This window comes from Malaya genurostris, chromosome 2 (genome assembly GCF_030247185.1).
Source record: "Malaya genurostris strain Urasoe2022 chromosome 2, Malgen_1.1, whole genome shotgun sequence".
NCBI classification, from domain to species: Eukaryota; Metazoa; Arthropoda; class Insecta; order Diptera; family Culicidae; genus Malaya; species Malaya genurostris.
The window spans coordinates 107,214,931-107,237,674 of record NC_080571.1 but is presented as its reverse complement, the minus strand read 5'-3'; the positions used below and the strand labels follow the sequence as shown (position 1 = coordinate 107,237,674).

At 36.7% G+C, this 22,744-nt stretch overlaps 1 protein-coding gene across 1 annotated transcript in view; it reads left to right on the top strand.

Annotated features, from left to right (window-relative positions):
* The window catches only part of LOC131432388 (histone-lysine N-methyltransferase trithorax), a 117,613-nt gene that overhangs the window by 81,176 nt on the left and 13,693 nt on the right, over positions 1 to 22,744 (top strand). The window contains exon 2 of the mRNA XM_058598621.1: positions 19,733 to 21,191. Within this exon, the coding sequence (XP_058454604.1) occupies positions 19,733 to 21,191 (1,459 nt within the window). The remainder of the gene's footprint in view (positions 1 to 19,732; positions 21,192 to 22,744) is intronic.

The following is a 22,744-nucleotide window of genomic DNA, read 5'->3' as shown; positions in this document are numbered from 1 at the left end:
TGCGTGGGAAGTTTGATTCATTTTATCGTTAACTGAAACGGCCTAAAATTAAAATACATTCGTTTCGTTCGTTTTCGTTTATTTTATTACGCTGCCCAAAACAAAGGATAATAACGATCAATTAAATCCATAGTCGTCCTACAAGTCAGAAGTTATTAAATTCAATGACTCATGCAATGCAGCAAATTCTGCTCTTAAATTGATTTTGTGCTTTGAATTAATATTAATTGAAACGACTTTCTCCTCGATTTCGAAATCGAAACTGATCCCTATGCAATACTGTGTCAGAAGTAGTCTGAAGAAATCTAATTATTTTTCAGAATTTGAAATTGTACTGTATCTATGCTGTATGACAGCTGCATTCGATCGTTGAGGGGCAATTGGCTCACTAATCACGTTTATTTTCATTAATTTGTAGTCGCTATTGTTACTCCAGCAGTGACGTTTCTCGGGATGGTTTTTTGGGATTATTTGAAGTCGGTTTCTCAGATTGTAGTTGTAGTTCTCTATTGTTTATTTGAAATATTGTATATGGACGTTGGTTACCACCGACCGAGAAGAGTATACCATTGGAAAAAATGGTAAAAAATGTTCTGGAAACCATTTCCTTTAACAAAAGAATCTCTTCTTGTTGCGACTTGCCTCTTTGAACATAATTCTCGTTGGCAATTGAAGCAGATACATTGCGAACCTTTGGAGCTATACACGATTTTCGTTGTCGGTTTCCACCAGTCTCGGCATAGTGATGTCCACAATGCATAAGCTTTTCATGAAAATTCTACATTCTTGCGGAGTTTTTGCAAGTGAAGTCGAATATTTCTTCACGGCGAATAAAGGTATCAATTTAGCTAATTCCTATCTGCAGAATATTTTCAAGACAACACAATCAGGACTGCTGTGGCTTGTAAATAATGTTCGTTTTTATTGCTAAATTTATGATTTCTTCAAACCCGTGAAAATCATGTTAACCAATATTTTATTCGATTAAATTGCTTGTTCGAACGGAAAAGTAAAACGAATTGATCATCCCTTGTTCTACGATATCTCAAAGAATCAGCACGTAGTGCTGCTCTAAGTAAGTCAATAACATTCAAAAGAATACAGTCGAACACTGGCACAACTCTAGCTACTGTAGCTTCCCAAGTAACTAACGAAAAATTCGTATAGTTATTCGTATATTCTATATCAGCAATCAGAAAGAGCAAATACTAAATCAATTTGTAGTTGGAACATTCAATGCGTACTAGTCGTGAAAAATCTCTGTCAATGTTTCGAAGTGAATAGTCGTATAGTTCGTAAAAAGCGGAATTTATTGAGCCTTTAGAGCTACCAAAATGCTTATTATTATGTATTAATATGGAGAACGGTTCATTGGTTACGTAGCGTGGCACAAAAGCAGAGCATAAACTTCTTTATATGTGAAATTAGTTTCAAATTCTAATGAAAATTTGCTACAACTTCTAAGAATATTGTACCCCTCGTTTAAACGTTAGGTTGTGAAAATTTTTATCAGTCATTTCTGTGCAACATTTGCTTCAAAATTCGTCTTCGTATAGCAGTTCATATGTATCTACTATTGTCACTTAGCAGTTCCACTTAAATTTTACCAAACGGTTAAGACCGAGTACGCATATTGTTACTTATAAGTTCAACCTTGGTAACACTAAGTGTTGTCCGGTGGATTCGACGATTCCATCATAGATCATAATTTTCAGAACATTCTGCCATTTGAGCGCAATTTGTTTTGTGTGCAGTGAATTGAAATTCGAAACCTCAGCAAAAAAATGAAATTGAATCGTGAACATTTTCGTGCACTGATTTATTACGATTTTTGTCGTGGATTATCAAGACAAGAGTGCTTCAATCAACTTAGTTTGACTTTTGGCAGTGTAGCATCATCCTATGCGACTGCAAGAAACTGGTATATCGAATTCAATCGTGGTCGTAATTCGCACGCTGATGAATTCCAAGAAGCTAGTCATGTTACGTAGTGTGAAATGGAGACAGTCTTGGACATTAGTGTGAAAAGTTTATATGTTGTTTTGCATGAACAATTAGTCGTGAAAAAAATTGTTCACGTTGGATCCCACATAATATGACAGTGCTGGAAATATTCAATTGTGGTGCTTCAAATTTGGTGTATAACATGTACACAGGTGACGAAACATGGATTTAGTTATGTGAGCCCGAAACTAAACTACAGTCGACTGTATCGGTGTTCTAAGAAGAACCAAATCCAGCAAAAGTTGTTCGCGCTCTAAACACTTCAAAGAAAATGGTTTCTTTTTTTTTGCGACATAAACGGACTTATCGCTACCGTTGCTTTAGATAATCGTAAGACCGTCAATTCTGATTGGCTATTTGTTTGCCAGAAGTTTTTCGTGAAATAAGGAAAGCAAATGCAAGACGCAAAATCATTGTTCATCACGATAATGCAAGCTCTCAAACATCGGCTCAAACAACCGAATATTTGAGCACCCAAAACGTCGAATTGATGGGCCACCCGCCGTATAGTCCTGACTTGGCACCTAATGACTTCTATTTGTTCCCTCCCGTGAAAAAAAAAACGAATAAACGAGAGCGATTCAATACTCCTGAATACGTTCAAAACCATGTTTTTGGGGTACCTCAAGAAGATTGGAAAAAATGTTATGAAAATTGGTTCAAGCGTATGCAGAAGTATATTGATCATCTAGGAGAATATTTTAAAACACAATAAAATCATTTCCGATCAAACATAATGTTGTTTTCATTTTTGGGCTAAATACATAAGTAACAACCTTCGTATAATTTATTGTTATTTTAATTGGGAGCAGAGGAAAGCCCGATGGAGATGAAATTTGGCAAACTCTTTCCAGCAGGCATAAAACCTCCTCATCATTTGTATCAATAGATTACAATGATCTAACAGATACATTTGGACAAAAAAAACAATAAAATCTAGAGCTATAACCTTATAACTAGTTACAGGGCAGTAATAGTGCCCTTGTTTAAAGGGTGAGAGAGGAGAAAAAACTGGGTAGGTAAATGGTACAAGTGGTAGGTAAACGAGCGTGGTATAAATAAACATTCATTACATTACACTTGAATTGCTAAGCAGACACAAGGCTTACTCCACTTGATGTGATGAACAATTTTTGGATATATGCGCCGAAGTTCAACGTGAACGTAATGGTAGCTTCCTTTCAAAGCTTTCATCGTCTAAAAACATCTTACACACTGTGTGTAAGTCATTTTTCATCACGTTTTTAATCATTTATGCAATTGAAAAAATAAACAGCAGGAAAAGTGATAATATCAGGATTGACTTACTCCGATGTGGGAAAAAAACTTGCAATTCGAAGATTGTTAATTGCGTAAAAATGATATCAACAAAGTTCCAGGAATTGAATCGGGCACTTAAAAAAAGTTGAATGCATTTCCAAGAATTGAAATAATAACCAACCAATTTAAATTCTTATTTTAAATTTGTTGATTTCAATACATTTAACGTTAATTTGATAGATGCCATTTTGAAAATGAAAAAGTTACAACTGAAACAATTTGGAAGCTTACGCCAAATGTGTTACAGTACCTGTGAAACACACGAAGAAACTCCCTTACATAACATAAGAAATCGAGCATATTCAGCTGTGTTCGGGCGTCACATAACTCAACTAGTAGTCGTATCCCTATACAACTTCTTTTTAAAAACGTTTTTGGTACAAGTAAAGGTGGTATTTTTTGAAAATCTATCTCTTGCATTGAATAAAATTTTTACTTATTGTTTTACACTTCCGATTTTCGACATGGTCGTTTTGATTAACATAACCACCATAAAATTTATGATTGTGATGAGAATTGTTTTTAGACGATTTGATTTTCAATCGCATTTGTGTCGAACCTCGTGTTTTTTTTCAAAAGTTTGCAAAAAAGACTAAAAGGATCATTCGGATCATTCGAAAACCTGAACTCCGAACCACCTAACAATTATTGCGTCTTCAATTTAGACTGTTTGACACAGGGTGACCTTACCACAGTACGACGCGGTTATGGGTTACCACTGAAAAGGATTTTTTTAATAAATCGCTTCTCTGACTGGTCACGTAAAAATCCATGTTCAACCCCCTTTTTAGGGACTATATAGTTTTTACTCAGCTATGGTTTATGTAATCTACTACCACCGCGCTCCGTCTGCGTCCTACCGATTTCGTGCGGGAGGAGAATGCACCACACAACTGCGTCACATTCTCGCTCGATGACCCGAACTACCATCGACGTTGAGTTGCATGCAGCTGGAATTTTCCCCATTCCCTTCTCGCGCGTTACCGACTCTTGTGTAAAGAGTGGCCAAAGTTTTTTGATACCTGTTTCGATGAAGCAGCGAGATATTGTTTTTTTTTTTTCATGAAATGTGACTTTTATGATCTGCATGAATTGCGCTCCATCAGAGTCATGCAGAGTAAATTTCATTTATAGCTTTTTGAATGTTGCTCGGTTTTTGATAGAGTTTGCGTATTGATTTAGATTTTTAGTTATTATATTGCGTTGCAGTTAAAGTCTGTGTGACAATCCATTTCTGCTAAGCTGGTTACGAACATAATTTTTAAAAACTAGTTCCTATGTTGGTGAAACATATACAAAATTCCGTTAAAACATTAAATGTTTACAACTTAACAGCTTTGCCACTAGGTCAACCTACAGAATTTTTACGAACGTAAAATCTTCAGTTTCATGACATCGCCCAAGACAGCAGTGTAGTGTGCGTGCGCGTCATGTCAAATGAGTCATTCTATTGCCCGGTGCTGGCGCAATCCCTGTTTTCTTTTTACTCTCACCTCAAAATGGATCTCTTGGACTCAGTTCGCTCCTTTACGTACGTGACGGTCCTGATTTGGCGCGTAGATTGGTTTCTTGTACAGTCACTTTACAGTCAAAAGATCGACGGTCTTTCCTAGCGCTTTCGGTCTCGACGAGTTTCATGAATACTCGTGAATTCTGTGCACTCCTTGTTGAAAGGGACGCCAAGTGACGTAATATTTTTCCACCTCCGACGCCACTACCTTTATTCTACCTGATGGGTATAGTTCAGTGTAAAACGGTGTGTCAAATAAAGTGTCCTATGGAACGGGAGGCATGCTTTTACCATGGTTTCTGTTTCATGCTGCTGTCACTATTTGTTAGGGCACCGCAAAGGTGTCTCGATGGTTGAATAATATGTAAACAAGTAATTTTGCGCATATTCAAGCAAACCTCGCTCACGGGCGAGGGGAACAATGAAGGTACCGCGGTAAGGTGAAAGAATATATAAAACAAATCTTTGACATACAAGGGGGAAAGTTCAGTGTGTCGGTAGCAGTGTCGGCTCGGAAACTTTCCCGTGGAACAGAAGTAGGTGGAAAAAAACGTGGAAAAGATTTACATATTCATGGATGAAAAAGAACGTTCGTTTGTGAGAGGGCGATGCAAAGAACGCTAAAACAAGCTAATTTTGTAGCAATTAGGTGCTTGTGAGCAGTTAGAGGTGAGAGCAAATTGCCGGAGTATTTTTTTTATAAAACACTCTAGTGCACAGTATTTCTAGCATCAACAAACGGCGTGAGTCAACTTAATTTTCGGCCATCTCAATGCACCCTTGTGTTGAAACAACTAATTTTGATAATTTTGTTTATTACCGTAAAGACTTAATTTACAGACACTGTTTTAACATTAGTATCGCCATTTTAGCGTTGAAGGAATCTACTTTGCTAGGTTTTGCTTCTAACGATTTTCGTGTTGTGTTTTGAACTCAATACTTCCATTATTTGACAACGGTTTCAATTTTTCGATATTGAAAAACGAAAACTGCTCGAACTGAATTACATGTTTTCCTGAAATTTGTTTATTTGATTTAGATGTTTCATGAAACTGAATTTGTTTTTCAAACACTTATTTGGCTTTCTGAATAGAAATTTGTCCGACATATTTCATTATTTTAACATTTCTTGCAAAGTCTGTGATGAACATTTTCCGAACATTGAATCTCTCATTGAATCATTGAATTTATACTTTTTCATAAATTAAAGTAATAAAAGTGATCATTTGTATCACTCATTTCATCCGAATATGTCTAGATGAGACAGTGTTATCTATATCTGCAAATGACATTTGTCATATACGCGAAACGGGTACTAACAGATCAGTTTAGGATAAACTACTCACAATAAATTTAAACCAAATTTCTAAACAAAAATACAATAAATGTCTAATTTTCAACTTAAACTAAATCTTCTGGTAATATTTCTTCAAAGTTTGAATATTATGGATAGTTTTTGGACTTAGTTCGGACTTTATTTTGAACTTCGAACTCAACATAAAAATAGTCTTCAATATCCTGTTAACATTGTTAACGTTGTTGGTTGGATATGATTCAATTGGAAAAGACGAACCAAACTTTTTAATACAAACTTTATTAAAACTTTAGCATCAGGCAAATTCCATAAAAAATTGTGGATATATATGTAAAACTCCAAGTAACAAATCCAAGTTCGTGCAGTTAGTATTGAATTTGTAAGCAGTGTATGAGGCTGTAAAATAGCTTTCAGAAAACACGAAAAAATGATAGAGCAGATGTTCAGGAATAAACTTACCAGAAATAGATTTCGTAACAGCATCAACACGATCAGCAGAGCCGCAATACCATTTTACAAATTCGAATTATCTACTCAATGCAATGCGTGTAGAACTGGCGAAAAAGCTTCAGGATGGCGATTCGGTAAGAAACAATATTCTCAGAAACAGTAACTTTTTGTAAGGTTTCCAGTAAAGCGTGTCTGTTTGAGACACAGTACCATCGCGATTCAGCGCATCCAGTCAAACATCCAGTGAAAATGAATGTTTGGTGGTGAATTTGAAAGCTCGGAGCTTTTCCACAGAAGTTCAAATGCAGTGATCGAAATTTTGAAGTCGGTAGAGAAGCTGTTTGGACCTAACAGGAATTAAATCCCCTCCGACGCGCATGGAAAAAGAGAAATTACATATTGTTTAATATCCTTGGACCAATCGATATTCATAAATAATTTCGTAATATAGTACAGATAAATAAAATTTTATTCATTTAGACAATTAATTTTTAAGTTTCTCCAATTGCAGAAAGTTCTAAGATTATAGTTCTCGTGATTGATCATCATCACGCTGACTTCAAATGCAAGCAAGTTTATTCAAACTATCAAAAAGCCAAGAGATTAGATTAACTTCAAATGTCTTTATCGGACAAACGATAGAACAGAAAATAGATCGACAGTTTAGCATGACTTTCGTGGATGCTAAATAAAATTTTTAAGGCTAGATAGATTCCCATTGATCCTGCGAAATGTACATGTTAGAGATGGTCAGGTTTCATGTATCTGTACCCGAAACCTGACCCAAACCCAGCGGGTATTGGTCAGGTTCGAGTACACAAAAAATATGTTTGTCGGGTCCGGGTGCCTATTTTTTTTATTTTCAACGGGTACGGGTCGGGCTCTGGTTAAAAAAATTGGTCGGGTTTCGGGACTTTTTTCGGTTTCAAGTCTGGAACGAGTTTGAAAGGATTGTAGTAAATATTTATTTTCGCAAATTTATTCATCTGTCTTTTTCGTAGCTTCATTTTGGTGAGTGTTAACAAACAGTTGACTACGCTGATAACAGATTTTCATCACAGCAAACAAAACTAAATAAATAATTCAGGATGGATTGCAATGTTTAGTGAGTCTACATGATTTATGAATGGCCCCGTGAGATACATCACGTTTCAATGCAGGTCTACTGTTTGAAAAATGAAATGTATGTCCGATGATCTTTGTTGCTAGAAAACGAGCAATATTCTGCTAATATCTAGTAAATTATCATTCAATAATTGCTCTGGGCAGCCAACTACCGCGTAAAAAAACAAATTCGTTTTCGATGCGAATTATGGTGCTTTGGAATCAATGATATTCGCAAATTGCAGGACTTTTTACATTTTTTAGTGTTTTAAATCTACCTCAAACGAAAGGATCAATTGCCACACATAGAAGCCGAGATAGGAACAGATATCAGAGGTGTCGCAAAAAAATTGAAAATTGCACTTTCATTTTATTAGATATTAATTATTTTATTTTTAGTGTAACTCGGGTTTGAAATGGTTAACCAATAAAAAAGGTTTTGAAATGGTTTAATAAAAAAGATCAATATACCATTTTGATAATGCTTTGATCTTCCTTCGTATTGAATTGCAAAAGTATACTTTCACTAGGTATAGTTAGAATTGATTCCTTACTTCTGAATCAATCTTAATTTTTCACTGTTGCACTATGCATAAACGTAAATGAATCTTCGTGATATTACTGTGACTGAATTTATGTCCAGTAACCGATTGATCGAATCATTGTAGAAAATTCGATATTTTACATGCATTTCCTGTGCCTAACACATCGGTCAAAAAGTACCCAATCCGACAAACAAAGTAACACGATTTATTTTAATTTCGATTTTTTCACCAATGCTTCATCTCACCTTGAAATGCAATTCTGAATTAATTCTGAAACCAGAATACAATCGCTGGGGGCTAAATCTGGCGAATATGGCGGTAACAAATCGAATTTCAATTCATGGAGTTCAGGCATCGTAACGATCGGCTTGCGACACGGTGCTTTTGATGAATTGTGAGCAAACGTGGCACGCACTATTTACAAATAGTATCTTTCATATTCAAATGTATTTCGATGTGTCAGTTATCTCCTGCAACTTCACTTTTCGAGTTTCCATTAAGATGGAATGGTCTTTTAAAACGACGTCCGGAATAACCGTCTCATTTAGACTAGCAAAACGCGATGCATGATCGGTGTTTGCACGACCACGTTTAAATCAAGCATACCAGTCAATAAAGATTAATTTGCTAGGAGCAGAGTCCGGATAAGGCAATTTCTTCTCTCGCAACGCTTTTTTTTGTCAAAAATAGTGTTTCACACACACACACACACACACACACACGTGACATTAATTTTTTCTCCATTGTTTTTAATTTGCCCAAATTAGTGTCACTGAGAGCACAATTAACCGAATTTAAATTTGAACAGATGACATCTGAAGGATGTCCTTATTATTCGTTAGAGATTATTCATTAATGACGCGATATGTCTGCCAGATTGGGATTTGATTGGCCGAAGTGTTAGAAATTTTCGTGATACTTGTTATAGCAGTCATACACGAGTTATTATCCTCCAAGATCATCGTCACAACGATCACGCATAGGTCGAGCGATAAGATTATTGGTTCATTGATGGCATTCATTTCAATATAATAGTATTCTTCTAAAGGATTATTTCAGCAGAATATTCGTGCTCCTCGTGGAATAGATTCCACTCGTTGTCATGCATACAAAATTTCAAAACCGTGGAGAAAAATGAGGACAAGTGAAGCATTAAACACGTGTTCAACATTTCCTAACTGGACAAAGAACTAGACATTAAACCCATTAATTATAAAACAGTGATTTTGACATTTTGAAACCTAGCCATAATAATTCAGTTCTGACTAATAAGATATCAATTTGTAGTTCGTTTCTCATTACATCACCAATGAAATGAGTTATCATCGATGTAAATCCCTCTACGCAAAAAAAAACATTCAATCAATTCATATTCGAAAGCTCCGGTAACGGTATGCGTGCGTCTCGCCCGAATTCCTGAACTACATTGCCCGCGCTCGTGAAACCTATCTTCATTTACTTCGTGGCGAGGCCCGCTGGAGTGACCGACAAACCCAACAGGTCGGTTGAATCGGTAGAAATCAACCCGAAAAGCAGTTCAGTATTCGATTCTCGCCGAACGCGCAATTACTCGAGCTCCTTCGGTACATTGTTGGCAGCTGAAACAAACTTACCCGATCAACCGGCACCTTCGGTTTTCTATCCTGAAGACCACTTTCGAGCGGTGGAGTCTGGGGACGGGGCTCCACGGGTACTAGCTTCTTTTATGTGCAAGGTGATGCCGTTTTTCTTACATACCGTCGTCTACGCCCCTACCGCTCGTAACGAGCTTCGGCTCCTATCAATTTTATGGTTGCATTTTGCCCTTCTGGATGCCCAACACCCCGCGCTCGGAACAACCTGGGTCAACGAAACAAGGAAAGCGAGCGGCATGGTTTGTGTGGTGCAGCATATCATGCCATGCAACTGCATCCCATTCTTACACCGCCAGCAAGCACTTAATTCTGGATTCGCTCTTTTGCAATGTTTTTTTTTTCTCTTCATTTTCTGTATGTTAGTACCGTACAGGGCCCATATGCCGATCAATCTACTGCTTCAAAATCTAATTGAATTGGACAGTTGACGGATGGTTATGCTGCATGTAAAACCTCTATCAATGTGCAAATGATTCCGTTCTCATGTGAACCAGGATTGAAGGCAAAAATTTAACACACAAAAAGCTGCTCGGCGAAAGGACCCCCTGAAGCGTTGGTGAATGGGAACTGCACGGTACGTGGAGCGCGGAAAATATTCCGCATTCCGCCGGCTGCCCATGTATTTGCCTTGCCCGCTGTCAACGGCAGGAAAAAGTGCCGGGCTTCGAACGATTCCCATCAATGACGCTTGTGTGGTTCGCTGCAGAACGAGAGGCCTTTTTTCAACAATTTATTCACATCTATATCTGCACTCGACGAACACGATATATCCAAGGTGCTCGAGGAGGCTCTTGTGAGTCCCCTTTTGCCATATTGATGCGTGTCGTTCGTGTTGTTTGCATGTGCATAATGTGCGCCTCCGCCAGGAACGCTCCAATGCTGTACCATTGGAATGAGGGAGAGAGCAGTACGTGCTTATTGATATGCAAGCGGTATGTGTGTGCAATTGGGGTTCTAAAAGAATGCAGTACTTGACCATAAATGGTTATCACGTGATTGCTTTATTTCAAGTTTTCCTACACCGAAACAGGAGGTTTCGGGAGATTGTCGCCGTCCCGGTGCGGTTTGAAGGCTTAAGTTTTTTTCTTCTGCACTCCTCCTTTGGGCCTCTCGAAAACTGGTGGTTTGACACCAAATGTTCGCTCATAATGTCATTTATGATGAATTGAAACCGGTAATTTGAAGTCCGAAAAGTTATTTGGCATAATTGTGGTGGAAGCCGATGAAAAAATAATACGTTCGTCGTCATGGGATGTGCAGTGAACGGGAAAAACGAGCGGTTTTGATAAATTTGAAACAATCAATGCTCCGCCTGTTAATTTTCCCTCAATCTAGATAAGGCATTCGGGTATTGGTAGTCTCTTGGAAGCCCAATATTACATTCCGATCATGTCAAGATAATTACTACAATTTTTTTCACATAGCTTCGCTACTGTCCAACACAGCGGCAAGATATTAGTAAACGAGTGGGTTCCATTTTTGATTGGTTTAATTAAAATCGTGTAATCGCCACTCTATTCATCCCATCATTTGACACTCTTGGAATGAGAATTAAAAGTCTGTTAAACGCAAAAAAGTTTTGGGGTCAAAAAAGGTACAAAAAAAAGTTCAATTAGAACAAATAGTTTTGTAAGTAATTTTCTTTTATTATTAAACCCAGAGTTAAACCTCCTAAATTTATTATTTTCTTAAAAAACGAAATTTTCATCGAGTTTTATTTTATTGTTAAATCAATCAATAAATTGCAAATCGTCAACATGTCCAACAGCAGCTTTTATGACTTAATAATCTCTTGAATAAAACAAACATAATTTTATTGCTTGCTGAAAATGTCACACCTTATTACTCATGTCCCAGTTATTACTCATTACTCATAGTCATTACTGAATCGATAAAATAGTCGATTGCTGTCAAACATGGTAATTTACGGAATATTTGGTTGAATTACTTGAAACTCAAATATTGTTAACCAAATATTCTCTAAAATTGGTAAATACTTGGCTAAAAAATTGGTTAAATATCGTTTCATCATCGTTTTTTATCGTTTGTCGCCTGTTTTTTATTATAATTTGAAATACTGCAGTTTGTTTGGAAAATGTATCTTTTTTTGCGATTCCTACAGCACTTTTTCATACATCACATTTCTAATCAGATGTCTCGATCGAGACAAAGTGGAGACTTGCTGGTCGGCAGCATGTAGTTGTCATTAAAGAGGTTTGGTTTGAAGCTATATTTTTTATTTTTTACATTAGATCTTCGGTTGCCCTGAAAAGTTCTGTTTTCGGCATTTCCACGAGAATAGCCTGTATGTCAATCGAAAAATATAACAAAATTAAAGTAATTTAACGAACATGTTCTTCTTATTGGTGCACTAGAGATGGTCGGGTTTCGGGAATTCGTACCCGAAACCCGATCCGAACACGACGGATATTGGTCGGCTACGGGTACCGGTTTTTTCATTCTCAACGGGTACGGGTCGCGTTCGAGTTTTGGGACTTTTTTCGGGTTCGGGTCGAGTACGGGTAACATTTTTATTTTATATCGAGTACGAATCGGGTTCGGGTTTGCAAGAAAAATTAATCTCGGGTTCGGGTCGGGTGAGGGTAAAAGTTTTTTATTTTCGATCAGGTACGGGTCGTGTTCTGATTTGAAAAAATGCTTAACTAACCATATCTCTCTAAATCATTACTTGAATATACATTTTATAGCCTATTACTGTCAACAATTCGTAACGCGAGAGTCGGAACTCGGATTCAGATATTCGAATAGAAATCTTTCCCGGTTTCGGAGATATAATGATATAAGTGACTTAACCGGCATAACTTTTTTTCTCCGTTCAATTTTTCCCGAGATGGATGAACCGATTTTAACAAGCTTGCGCCGGTTTAAAAGCTACTTTTGGACTGTGAAAATCAAACGGTTGTCATTTCGAAGATATAATGGCATAAGTTACGTATCCGTATGTATTTTACAGTATTGTATTCTATTTTCGTCCCAAATGTTGTGTACTGTTTCGTCCTCTAAAATGTACTGCATTGCAAATTTTTTACTTTATTTTGCCATTTGAATGTTTCACATCGCACCGAATTCCGATTTTCTGTAATAGAAAACGTCAGAGTGAACATTGTCTGCATGTAGCAAATATAAAACACATGCAAACAACAAACGGTGACAACAGGACGAATGGGAATGTCCAAGAGATTTATCTCTTTCTTTTATTTTCACCATCATGTTTTCATTGTTCATGCTTGTTCATAGCGCGTCAACATAATTTAGCTAACATTTGTGAGTTTATAACAAAACAAAATGTCTCCTCAAAAAGAAATATTAAAAAATATTCGTTTCAAAAAAATTGGGGGTTGTGCAGAACATGAGGAGAAATTTTTTTCCATTGCAATTAGTGGCAATGCTAATTGATGATTAATTAGTGTATATTTGTTAGTTATTATTGAACTCACCAATATTTATTTGCATTAGGAAATATTTAAAGATATTGAGATTATGAACAAAAATTAGATAATTATTATCTTTTATTTTTATTCTCTATTTTTCAATAAAACGCGTACTGAAAAATGTAGGGGATTTGAGGGTATGAGACGGATTTGTTTTTTAGTAAGAAAATAAACTGATTCGATAAAGTGTTCTTTGCACAACAAAAATGTTGTTCCCAGGTGCAATTTAATTCACTGAAAGTGTATAAAACGTTTAGATAAATCAACTTAAGACTGGAAAATATATAAAATACGACGTTACAATGCTTCTATCGTTATCATAGAACTTTCAGTAGCATCCTTCCAATCTCGTTTCCAATAAATGTGATTGGATTTTTGTGTATTATTATTATTATTTTTTTTTATCATCATTATTATAATTATCGATTTTATTAAAGACTGTCCCAGAAAGTATGGACGCAACCAAAAACCGCTGCCATTTCGCAATGGTTCAGAATCTGTCAATTTTTATGGCTGCGTCCTGTTGTTCACACTCTTTTCTCACCACTTGTGCAGTTGTTTATTCGTTTTCATAGTTTGTTTCGAAATTCGTGGAATTTCAGCAGAACAACGTCGAATTGTGTACAAATGGTGCACAGAACGCGGACTGTCACTGGGAAAGATAGCAAAAATGGAAGGAGTAAGTGAAAAAGCCGTGCGAAATGCAATCAGGAAGTTCGGTGAGGATAACACCTTTAAGGATAAACCGAAAACGGGTCGAACAAAAGGTCCTGCTAACCCTCAGTTGGATAAACGTATACTGCAGGCGTTCGAGCAAAATAAGGAGGTTTCTGTTCGGGATGTGGCCAAAAAAGTGGGCACTTCGAAGTCAAATTATCTTCGTGCTAAATCTTCGAACCTATATCTTGAATCTTTGAACCTATAAAAAGCAGAAACAACCAAAACGTAGTCCGAAACAAGAAGCATCGATCAGTCTACAACGACTAAGTAGCAAATATTGAGAATAATATTCTGTTGTTGTAGTCTAATATTATCAGTATATCGAACAAAATTTGAATATCTAACACTTGTGAATTATTTACAGCGAAATCAAAGTGCGTCCATACTTTCTGGGACAGTCTTTATTATTATTATTTTTATTATAATATTGTAGGAATCAGACTTTTTACAAACAACCTCAGCTTAGTTTTTCATATATCCATGAGTAAAAACGTGTTTCTAGTGGAGCAAGGCCATGTCCTAAATTTTATTAAAAAGTTTAAACAGTGTCTCATACCCGGTAAATAACATTATTTTTCAAATGATTCACAAAATTTGTTTCCAATCGTATATTGACAAACATGGACTCGAAAATATATTTGAAAAAAATACTAAACGCTTATTCATTGGAATCACCTTTTACAATCGATTCACTTGAAAAAAAAAAGCATTTTGCAAAACAAATTAAATTCGAGTTTTAGGTATAAGTAACGTAACCGACCAAACCATTTGTTTTTGTTTTCGTTCAATTTTCTTAGAGATAACCAAAACATTTATTACAAGCTTAGGCTCGTCCGAAAGCTAGTCTTAAATTGTGAGTCAAGATCAAAGATCAAATAGCTGTCACTTTTGGTTTCAGAGGAATAATGGTCAAAGTGGCGTAACCGACAGAAAGCAATGTATTTCACTCCGATAATTCTTTCGGAGATAACTGAGCCTAGTTTGGAACTAATATTGGGTTGTTGATAAAGTTTGAAGTTTAAATTACGTATTAATCAAACGTTGAAACGTTGTTGAAAAATCATTTCCTCACATTGTTCAAAATTTGGCTATATCGTTCAAAAGTTATGCAAATGTTTCCCTGTCAGAATAATAATTTCTTCTCTTCTTTGTATGTCGCAAAAATTTTGATCATGCAGGAATTTTCGAATGATATATCCGGCGCATAGATACAATTTCTCCTTTGGAAAATAAATTGTTGTTGAATCTGTATATCCAGAGGTCCATTTGGAAAATTTATGGATCCAAAATTTCGAGCCAAAAAAAAATCGAATATTTTTATCGTAAGAAAATTTATATCGTAACTAAACCAAATAAGTCAAAGTTGTTTTGTACCTTAAATCTAAGTGCGTTCTCTAACAACCCAAAAACAGTTAAGAGGCTAGTATGACGACCGTTTTTAAGCTTGTTTCTGGGATTCATTTAAACAAAATAATAAATCAACCTGGGTTGGCGGTTCAATGCATAGGGCACTGGTCTTACAAACCAGTTGTCGTATGTTCGAGCCCCGACCTGGAAGGATTCGTAGTGTCAGCAGGATCGTAGTACCAGCCATGCAATGCTATATACCATTCAACTCAGCTCGACGAACTGAGCAAATGTCTCTCTCTCTCTCACAAGTTTTATTAAAAATCAATTTTATTACACAAAAAAAAAATTTTGTTATTTTAATTCCAGATTCAGACGTATATTTGTAGTTTGAATTTTAATATACAACATAACCAATTCTCCTCAAAAAGAAATATTAAAAAATATTCGTTTCAAAAAAATTGGGGGTTGTGCAGAACATGAGGAGAAATTTTTTTCCATTGCAATTAGTGGCAATGCTAATTGATGATTAATTAGTGTATATTTGTTAGTTATTATTGAACTCACCAATATTTATTTGCATTAGGAAATATTTAAAGATATTGAGATTATGAACAAAAATTAGATAATTATTATCTTTTATTTTTATTCTCTATTTTTCAATAAAACGCGTACTGAAAAATGTAGGGGATTTGAGGGTATGAGACGGATTTGTTTTTTAGTAAGAAAATAAACTGATTCGATAAAGTGTTCTTTGCACAACAAAAATGTTGTTCCCAGGTGCAATTTAATTCACTGAAAGTGTATAAAACGTTTAGATAAATCAACTTAAGACTGGAAAATATATAAAATACGACGTTACAATGCTTCTATCGTTATCATAGAACTTTCAGTAGCATCCTTCCAATCTCGTTTCCAATAAATGTGATTGGATTTTTGTGTATTATTATTATTATTTTTTTTTATCATCATTATTATAATTATCGATTTTATTAAAGACTGTCCCAGAAAGTATGGACGCAACCAAAAACCGCTGCCATTTCGCAATGGTTCAGAATCTGTCAATTTTTATGGCTGCGTCCTGTTGTTCACACTCTTTTCTCACCACTTGTGCAGTTGTTTATTCGTTTTCATAGTTTGTTTCGAAATTCGTGGAATTTCAGCAGAACAACGTCGAATTGTGTACAAATGGTGCACAGAACGCGGACTGTCACTGGGAAAGATAGCAAAAATGGAAGGAGTAAGTGAAAAAGCCGTGCGAAATGCAATCAGGAAGTTCGGTGAGGATAACACCTTTAAGGATAAACCGAAAACGGGTCGAACAAAAGGTCCTGCTAACCCTCAGTTGGATAAACGTATACTGCAGGCGTTCGAGCAAAATAAGGAGGTTTCTGTTCGGGATGTGGCCAAAAAAGTGGGCACTTCGAAGTCAAATTATCTTCGTGCTAAATCTTCGAACCTATATCTTGAATCTTTGAACCTATAAAAAGCAGAAACAACCAAAACGTAGTCCGAAACAAGAAGCATCGATCAGTCTACAACGGCTAAGTAGCAAATATTGAGAATAATATTCTGTTGTTGTAGTCTAATATTATCAGTATATCGAACAAAATTTGAATATCTAACACTTGTGAATTATTTACAGCGAAATCAAAGTGCGTCCATACTTTCTGGGACAGTCTTTATTATTATTATTTTTATTATAATATTGTAGGAATCAGACTTTTTACAAACAACCTCAGCTTAGTTTTTCATATATCCATGAGTAAAAACGTGTTTCTAGTGGAGCAAGGCCATGTCCTAAATTTTATTAAAAAGTTTAAACAGTGTCTCATACCCGGTAAATAACATTATTTTTCAAATGATTCACAAAATTTGTTTCCAATCGTATATTGACAAACATGGACTCGAAAATATATTTGAAAAAAATACTAAACGCTTATTCATTGGAATCACCTTTTACAATCGATTCACTTGAAAAAAAAAAGCATTTTGCAAAACAAATTAAATTCGAGTTTTAGGTATAAGTAACGTAACCGACCAAACCATTTGTTTTTGTTTTCGCTCAATTTTCTTAGAGATAACCAAAACATTTATTACAAGCTTAGGCTCGTCCGAAAGCTAGTCTTAAATTGTGAGTCAAGATCAAAGATCAAATAGCTGTCACTTTTGGTTTCAGAGGAATAATGGTCAAAGTGGCGTAACCGACAGAAAGCAATGTATTTCACTCCGATAATTCTTTCGGAGATAACTGAGCCTAGTTTGGAACTAATATTGGGTTGTTGATAAAGTTTGAAGTTTAAATTACGTATTAATCAAACGTTGAAACGTTGTTGAAAAATCATTTCCTCACATTGTTCAAAATTTGGCTATATCGTTCAAAAGTTATGCAAATGTTTCCCTGTCAGAATAATAATTTCTTCTCTTCTTTGTATGTCGCAAAAATTTTGATCATGCAGGAATTTTCGAATGATATATCCGGCGCATAGATACAATTTCTCCTTTGGAAAATAAATTGTTGTTGAATCTGTATATCCAGAGGTCCATTTGGAAAATTTATGGATCCAAAATTTCGAGCCAAAAAAAAATCGAATATTTTTATCGTAAGAAAATTTATATCGTAACTAAACCAAATAAGTCAAAGTTGTTTTGTACCTTAAATCTAAGTGCGTTCTCTAACAACCCAAAAACAGTTAAGAGGCTAGTATGACGACCGTTTTTAAGCTTGTTTCTGGGATTCATTTAAACAAAATAATAAATCAACCTGGGTTGGCGGTTCAATGCATAGGGCACTGGTCTTACAAACCAGTTGTCGTATGTTCGAGCCCCGACCTGGAAGGATTCGTAGTGTCAGCAGGATCGTAGTACCAGCCATGCAATGCTATATACCATTCAACTCAGCTCGACGAACTGAGCAAATGTCTCTCTCTCTCTCACAAGTTTTATTAAAAATCAATTTTATTACACAAAAAAAAAATTTTGTTATTTTAATTCCAGATTCAGACGTATATTTGTAGTTTGAATTTTAATATACAACATAACCAATTCTGCCTAAACTACACTAGCAATGCGAAAGTACAGTTTCAATAATTGAAAAAAAATGAATAAATCTAAATTTCCTTCAATGTCTACTAATTTATATTTCTGTGTACGAAAGTTGCATTACCCGTAAGCTGCAGACGGTACAAATTGTGACCTGTTACCTCCCTCGGGGGCGCCCGAAAGTCAATTTCTCATAACAATACCACCAGAACGTTCAGGTGAAAACTAGCATGAAACTTCATCAACCGCGTTCGACGCACCCTCATAAACATCAGCGAAAACGTGCAAAAGAGCAAACGAAGGGCAATTAAGATTATGATTTTTCTTTCGCCGGCTTCCCCGTGAAACCGGCTTTTGCACTACCCATACCACCCACCGCCCCCAACTTACGAGTCTCCATGCCATGCTGTCATCAACGTACACTAATTAAAAATACAGCATTAAATAAAACACAGGGCTTTTGAGTGAGAAAACAAGAACTGCTGCAAGCTGCATTCATTTGACTCCCCTGCCTGCGCCTGCTATTCCATCCAATTCGGTTCTGGTTCTGCTGCGTGTCGACTTTAGGTTTATTATTTTTATGCCTTAGTTTCTCGGGGCGCCTTTCGCTGCACGCACGATGTATGCAAATAGCATCCATGGCAGGTCTCCCTTTTTTTTCTTGGGCCAGGCTATAGTTGCCACTAACCTTCCACCAGGTTCCGAGGTGTGTGAGTGTGCTATGAAGCGAGTACAACAAACAAAGAGCAATCGAGACACAGTCCCCGAACGCGAACTGCCATACCCGCGAAACGCTGACGCCGGAACTGTTTGCTGAGGGGCAAAAGGAACTACCAACCAAAGAGATTGTTTATTTAGCATTTCTTTCTCTTTTTTTTCTCCGTGTGGCCAAATAGTGAATGTGCTTCTGCATGGCCCGGGACTCTGACACTGAATCACTAAGGGTAGGCTTTAATGACTGGTTTGGGTCGAAAAGCAGTTGCCTCAATTATTCTAACATTTACTCAACAGCATTACAAATAGATTGAAAGTTCACGTCAGCTGGAATGATTACAATCTATAGAACCGAGTTAGACATTAACACGAGCGAACGACACATAGATAATATCAACGGTAATCCATTAGGCTTCCCTCACAGTATTGATCATATTCTTATCATATGCACACAAGTGACATAATGTGTTTTGTAATTGTATACATTTAGATTAACTATGCAAATATATAATATGTATACCATAGATTCTATCAAGCCAACACTAATAATGTACATTTTTGTTATTTCCTTCCAGCACAACACTGGTGACGATTCGGAAAACGGCGAAGATGACGAAGACGAGGATGACGACGAAGAGGACGACGACGACGATGACGACGATGATGATGACGAAGACGAGGATGGGGACGATAATGACATCGAGGAACGCAATGGCAGTGATGATCAGGGCCGTGAAGGTGGCGAAGAAAACGATCGAAACGGTCAGCACGATAATCCCAAGCATCAATCCGAGCAAACCGATGACGAATGTCCTCTGAATGGTGCTGAGAGTAATCTTCGGGCCTTGAATAACACGGACAAACAGACGTCGGTTTCGCAACCACCAACCGGAAATAGTTTCGAAATGAAACCATCTTCGCTGTCGGCCGCCATTAGTTCATCAGCAAGTTCCACGCCGGTAGAATCACTCGCCGCTCAGTATGTGCCTAGCGATGACTCGACAATGGCGAAATCCTCTGCTGTTGAACAAAGTTCGGTTCCAGATGCTGGTGCTGGTCCCACCGTCCCACCACCGGATGGACCACCAAAACCTAAAAAGAAAACGGTCACCTTTCACAGCACCCTTGAAACCAGTGACGAAAACATGGTGAAGAAAGTGTACAACCCGGCAACGGTTCCGTTGATACCCATCATCAAGAAAGAGTGTTTGGCGCGTCCTATCCGATTAAAGAAAAGTTTCAACCGAAAAATGAAGAAACGCCTCCAACGGTTAGCAATGCAAGCAGCGACTGCGGCAGCTAAGTCCGAGTGCATAGTGCGTCCTTCGCGATTGACGGAAATAATCCAGAAATCTAGCAAACTGGAAGATGCTAACATTTCATCAGAACCAACGTCAAGTTTCTCAGCGGGCATCAGCAGTCTGAACGCTTCCGAAGATCATCATTCGCCCTCGCTATCCCAAGATACAGTTCCGTTTGGTGTCACCGAAAACGTTGATCCCGCCGATTCACGCAATCTCGAAAGCGGTGGTACACAATTCGGTGACAAACGATTTATCTTGCCAAAACGAAGTGCTCATTCTAGTCGTGTGATTAAACCGAACAAACGTTTTCTGGACGAGTTTGAGCTGGAGATCAAGAAGAAAAATAAAAATCTTGCGGCAGCTCAAGCGGCGGCGACGGCGGCGGCGGCAGCAGCAACATCAACATCGGCAGCGACTGCAGCAACCGCTACTACCGCTGCTGCTGCAGTGGTTCCTTCCGTAGTTCCTTCGACCAGTGCTAGTTGTTCTAGTGGTGCCAATGTTGGGAAAATCTCCAGCAAAGAAAACGGTGGTGATAGAAGCAATTATTTCGGTGATAAGTTGTTCAAGAACGAAGCGGACTCGAAAAATGAATTAGATGATAGTGCAAAAACCGATGACAATGATAACAGTGAAAATAGTGATGATGGAAAGAGAAAACGGGAGAAAGCGAAAAAGGATACTTTGGTTGACGAACATAGCAAAAAGCCGGGGAAAACGGATGGAAAAGGTAAGGAAACAAATAAGAATTGGTTTTGTTCTTGTTATTTTTACTAAATGAAATGAAATTGATACAAAACTGTGATATAGATAGAAATTCAATCGAAATGGAACAAACATGCAATCTGAAATAATAGATTACACTAAATATGTATGACTTCAATGCTGTATTTCACCACGAAACCTCGTGGGTTGAGATCAAGTTATAAATCTAGTGTGGGAGAAAGGGGATAAAATGCACGCATACCCTCAACAAGTCTTGCTATATCTAAACTATAGAAAATAAATATTCCTTCCATCACTATTTTTTTTTCATTATTAAAAACAATTACTCTTTGTATGCATCGGAAAATACATAATATATTTCATCTACCTTATGATCAAAAAAGAACCGGAATATTCATTTTAAAATTCCCGCGCTTGTCCAATCGTTAAACTTTTATTCTCTCAACGTTGGCAACACTTTTATATACATTCTGTCAAATTTTGACGCATATCGTACGTTTAGTTTTTGTTTGGCGTCTATACAAAGAAGTTGCAAAATTTTCGTGTGGCGATTTCCTGGTTAGGTTGTTGTTATCGAAAAATGTTAGTTTATTACTTTTTAGCTATAAAGTTTAAAAAAAACATCTGTGATATTTTCTGAATTACTTGTGTCGTCGTAGAGCCGGAATAGAAAAGTTTTTGGTATCCGCAGAGTGCAGGTAATCATTTGTCTGTCAGGCCTACCAAAGTGGGTAGTTTTTTGACAGTAATGACATGCGGCTTATTATCAGCGACTTTAACTGAACATAATTTCCTTTTCTTTTTGGAACTCACGCACATCAATGTTATACTTACCATTGTTATGCTCAACGCAGTGGACTTCGCTGTTCTCCTCCGCGAATTTGGTTACCTACTTCCGATTAGTATTTGGTGAGGAATTGTATTTATATTACATTATCCAATTTGTTTAAGTACAGCTTTTGTACCATATTCTTGCTGAGCCGTATTTTGTTCTTCAACGAAGTTTCAATTTCGTTTACTGTAGGCCGACTACTACTTTATTTTGAAATGAATTAAAATCAACTTTGGTCGTACAATCGATTGCTTGTATTACCGATACTGTAGTTGAACGTCTTTTTGCATCAATTCTCGAAAGCGAGCGATTTCGAAGCATCTAAATTAACAAATTTTTAAAAGTGGTTTAATATATCATTTAATAGATATCAAGTAGGTTTCAATGTTCGTGTGTCTAAATGTCTAAAGAATAGTGTCACGTTTTTGTGTAGCACACGTCTGTTAAAAAATGTGAACATACAGGGTCCGACATGTAACTTTTTTTTAAACATGCAATAAAACACAAACGATTTATCTGATTTCAAAATTTATTTTTTTCATATTAAAGTACACTGAGGTCTTTTTGTATGCGTTCTTTTTTTATGCGGTTTTTTTTACGCGACTTTTTTTATGCGAATTTTCAGAGTTATGCGGTTTTTTTATGCAAAGTTTCAGAGTTATGCGGTTTTTTTCATGCGAATTTTCAGAGTTATGCGGTTCCCCTTCTGCGGTTTTTTTATGCGA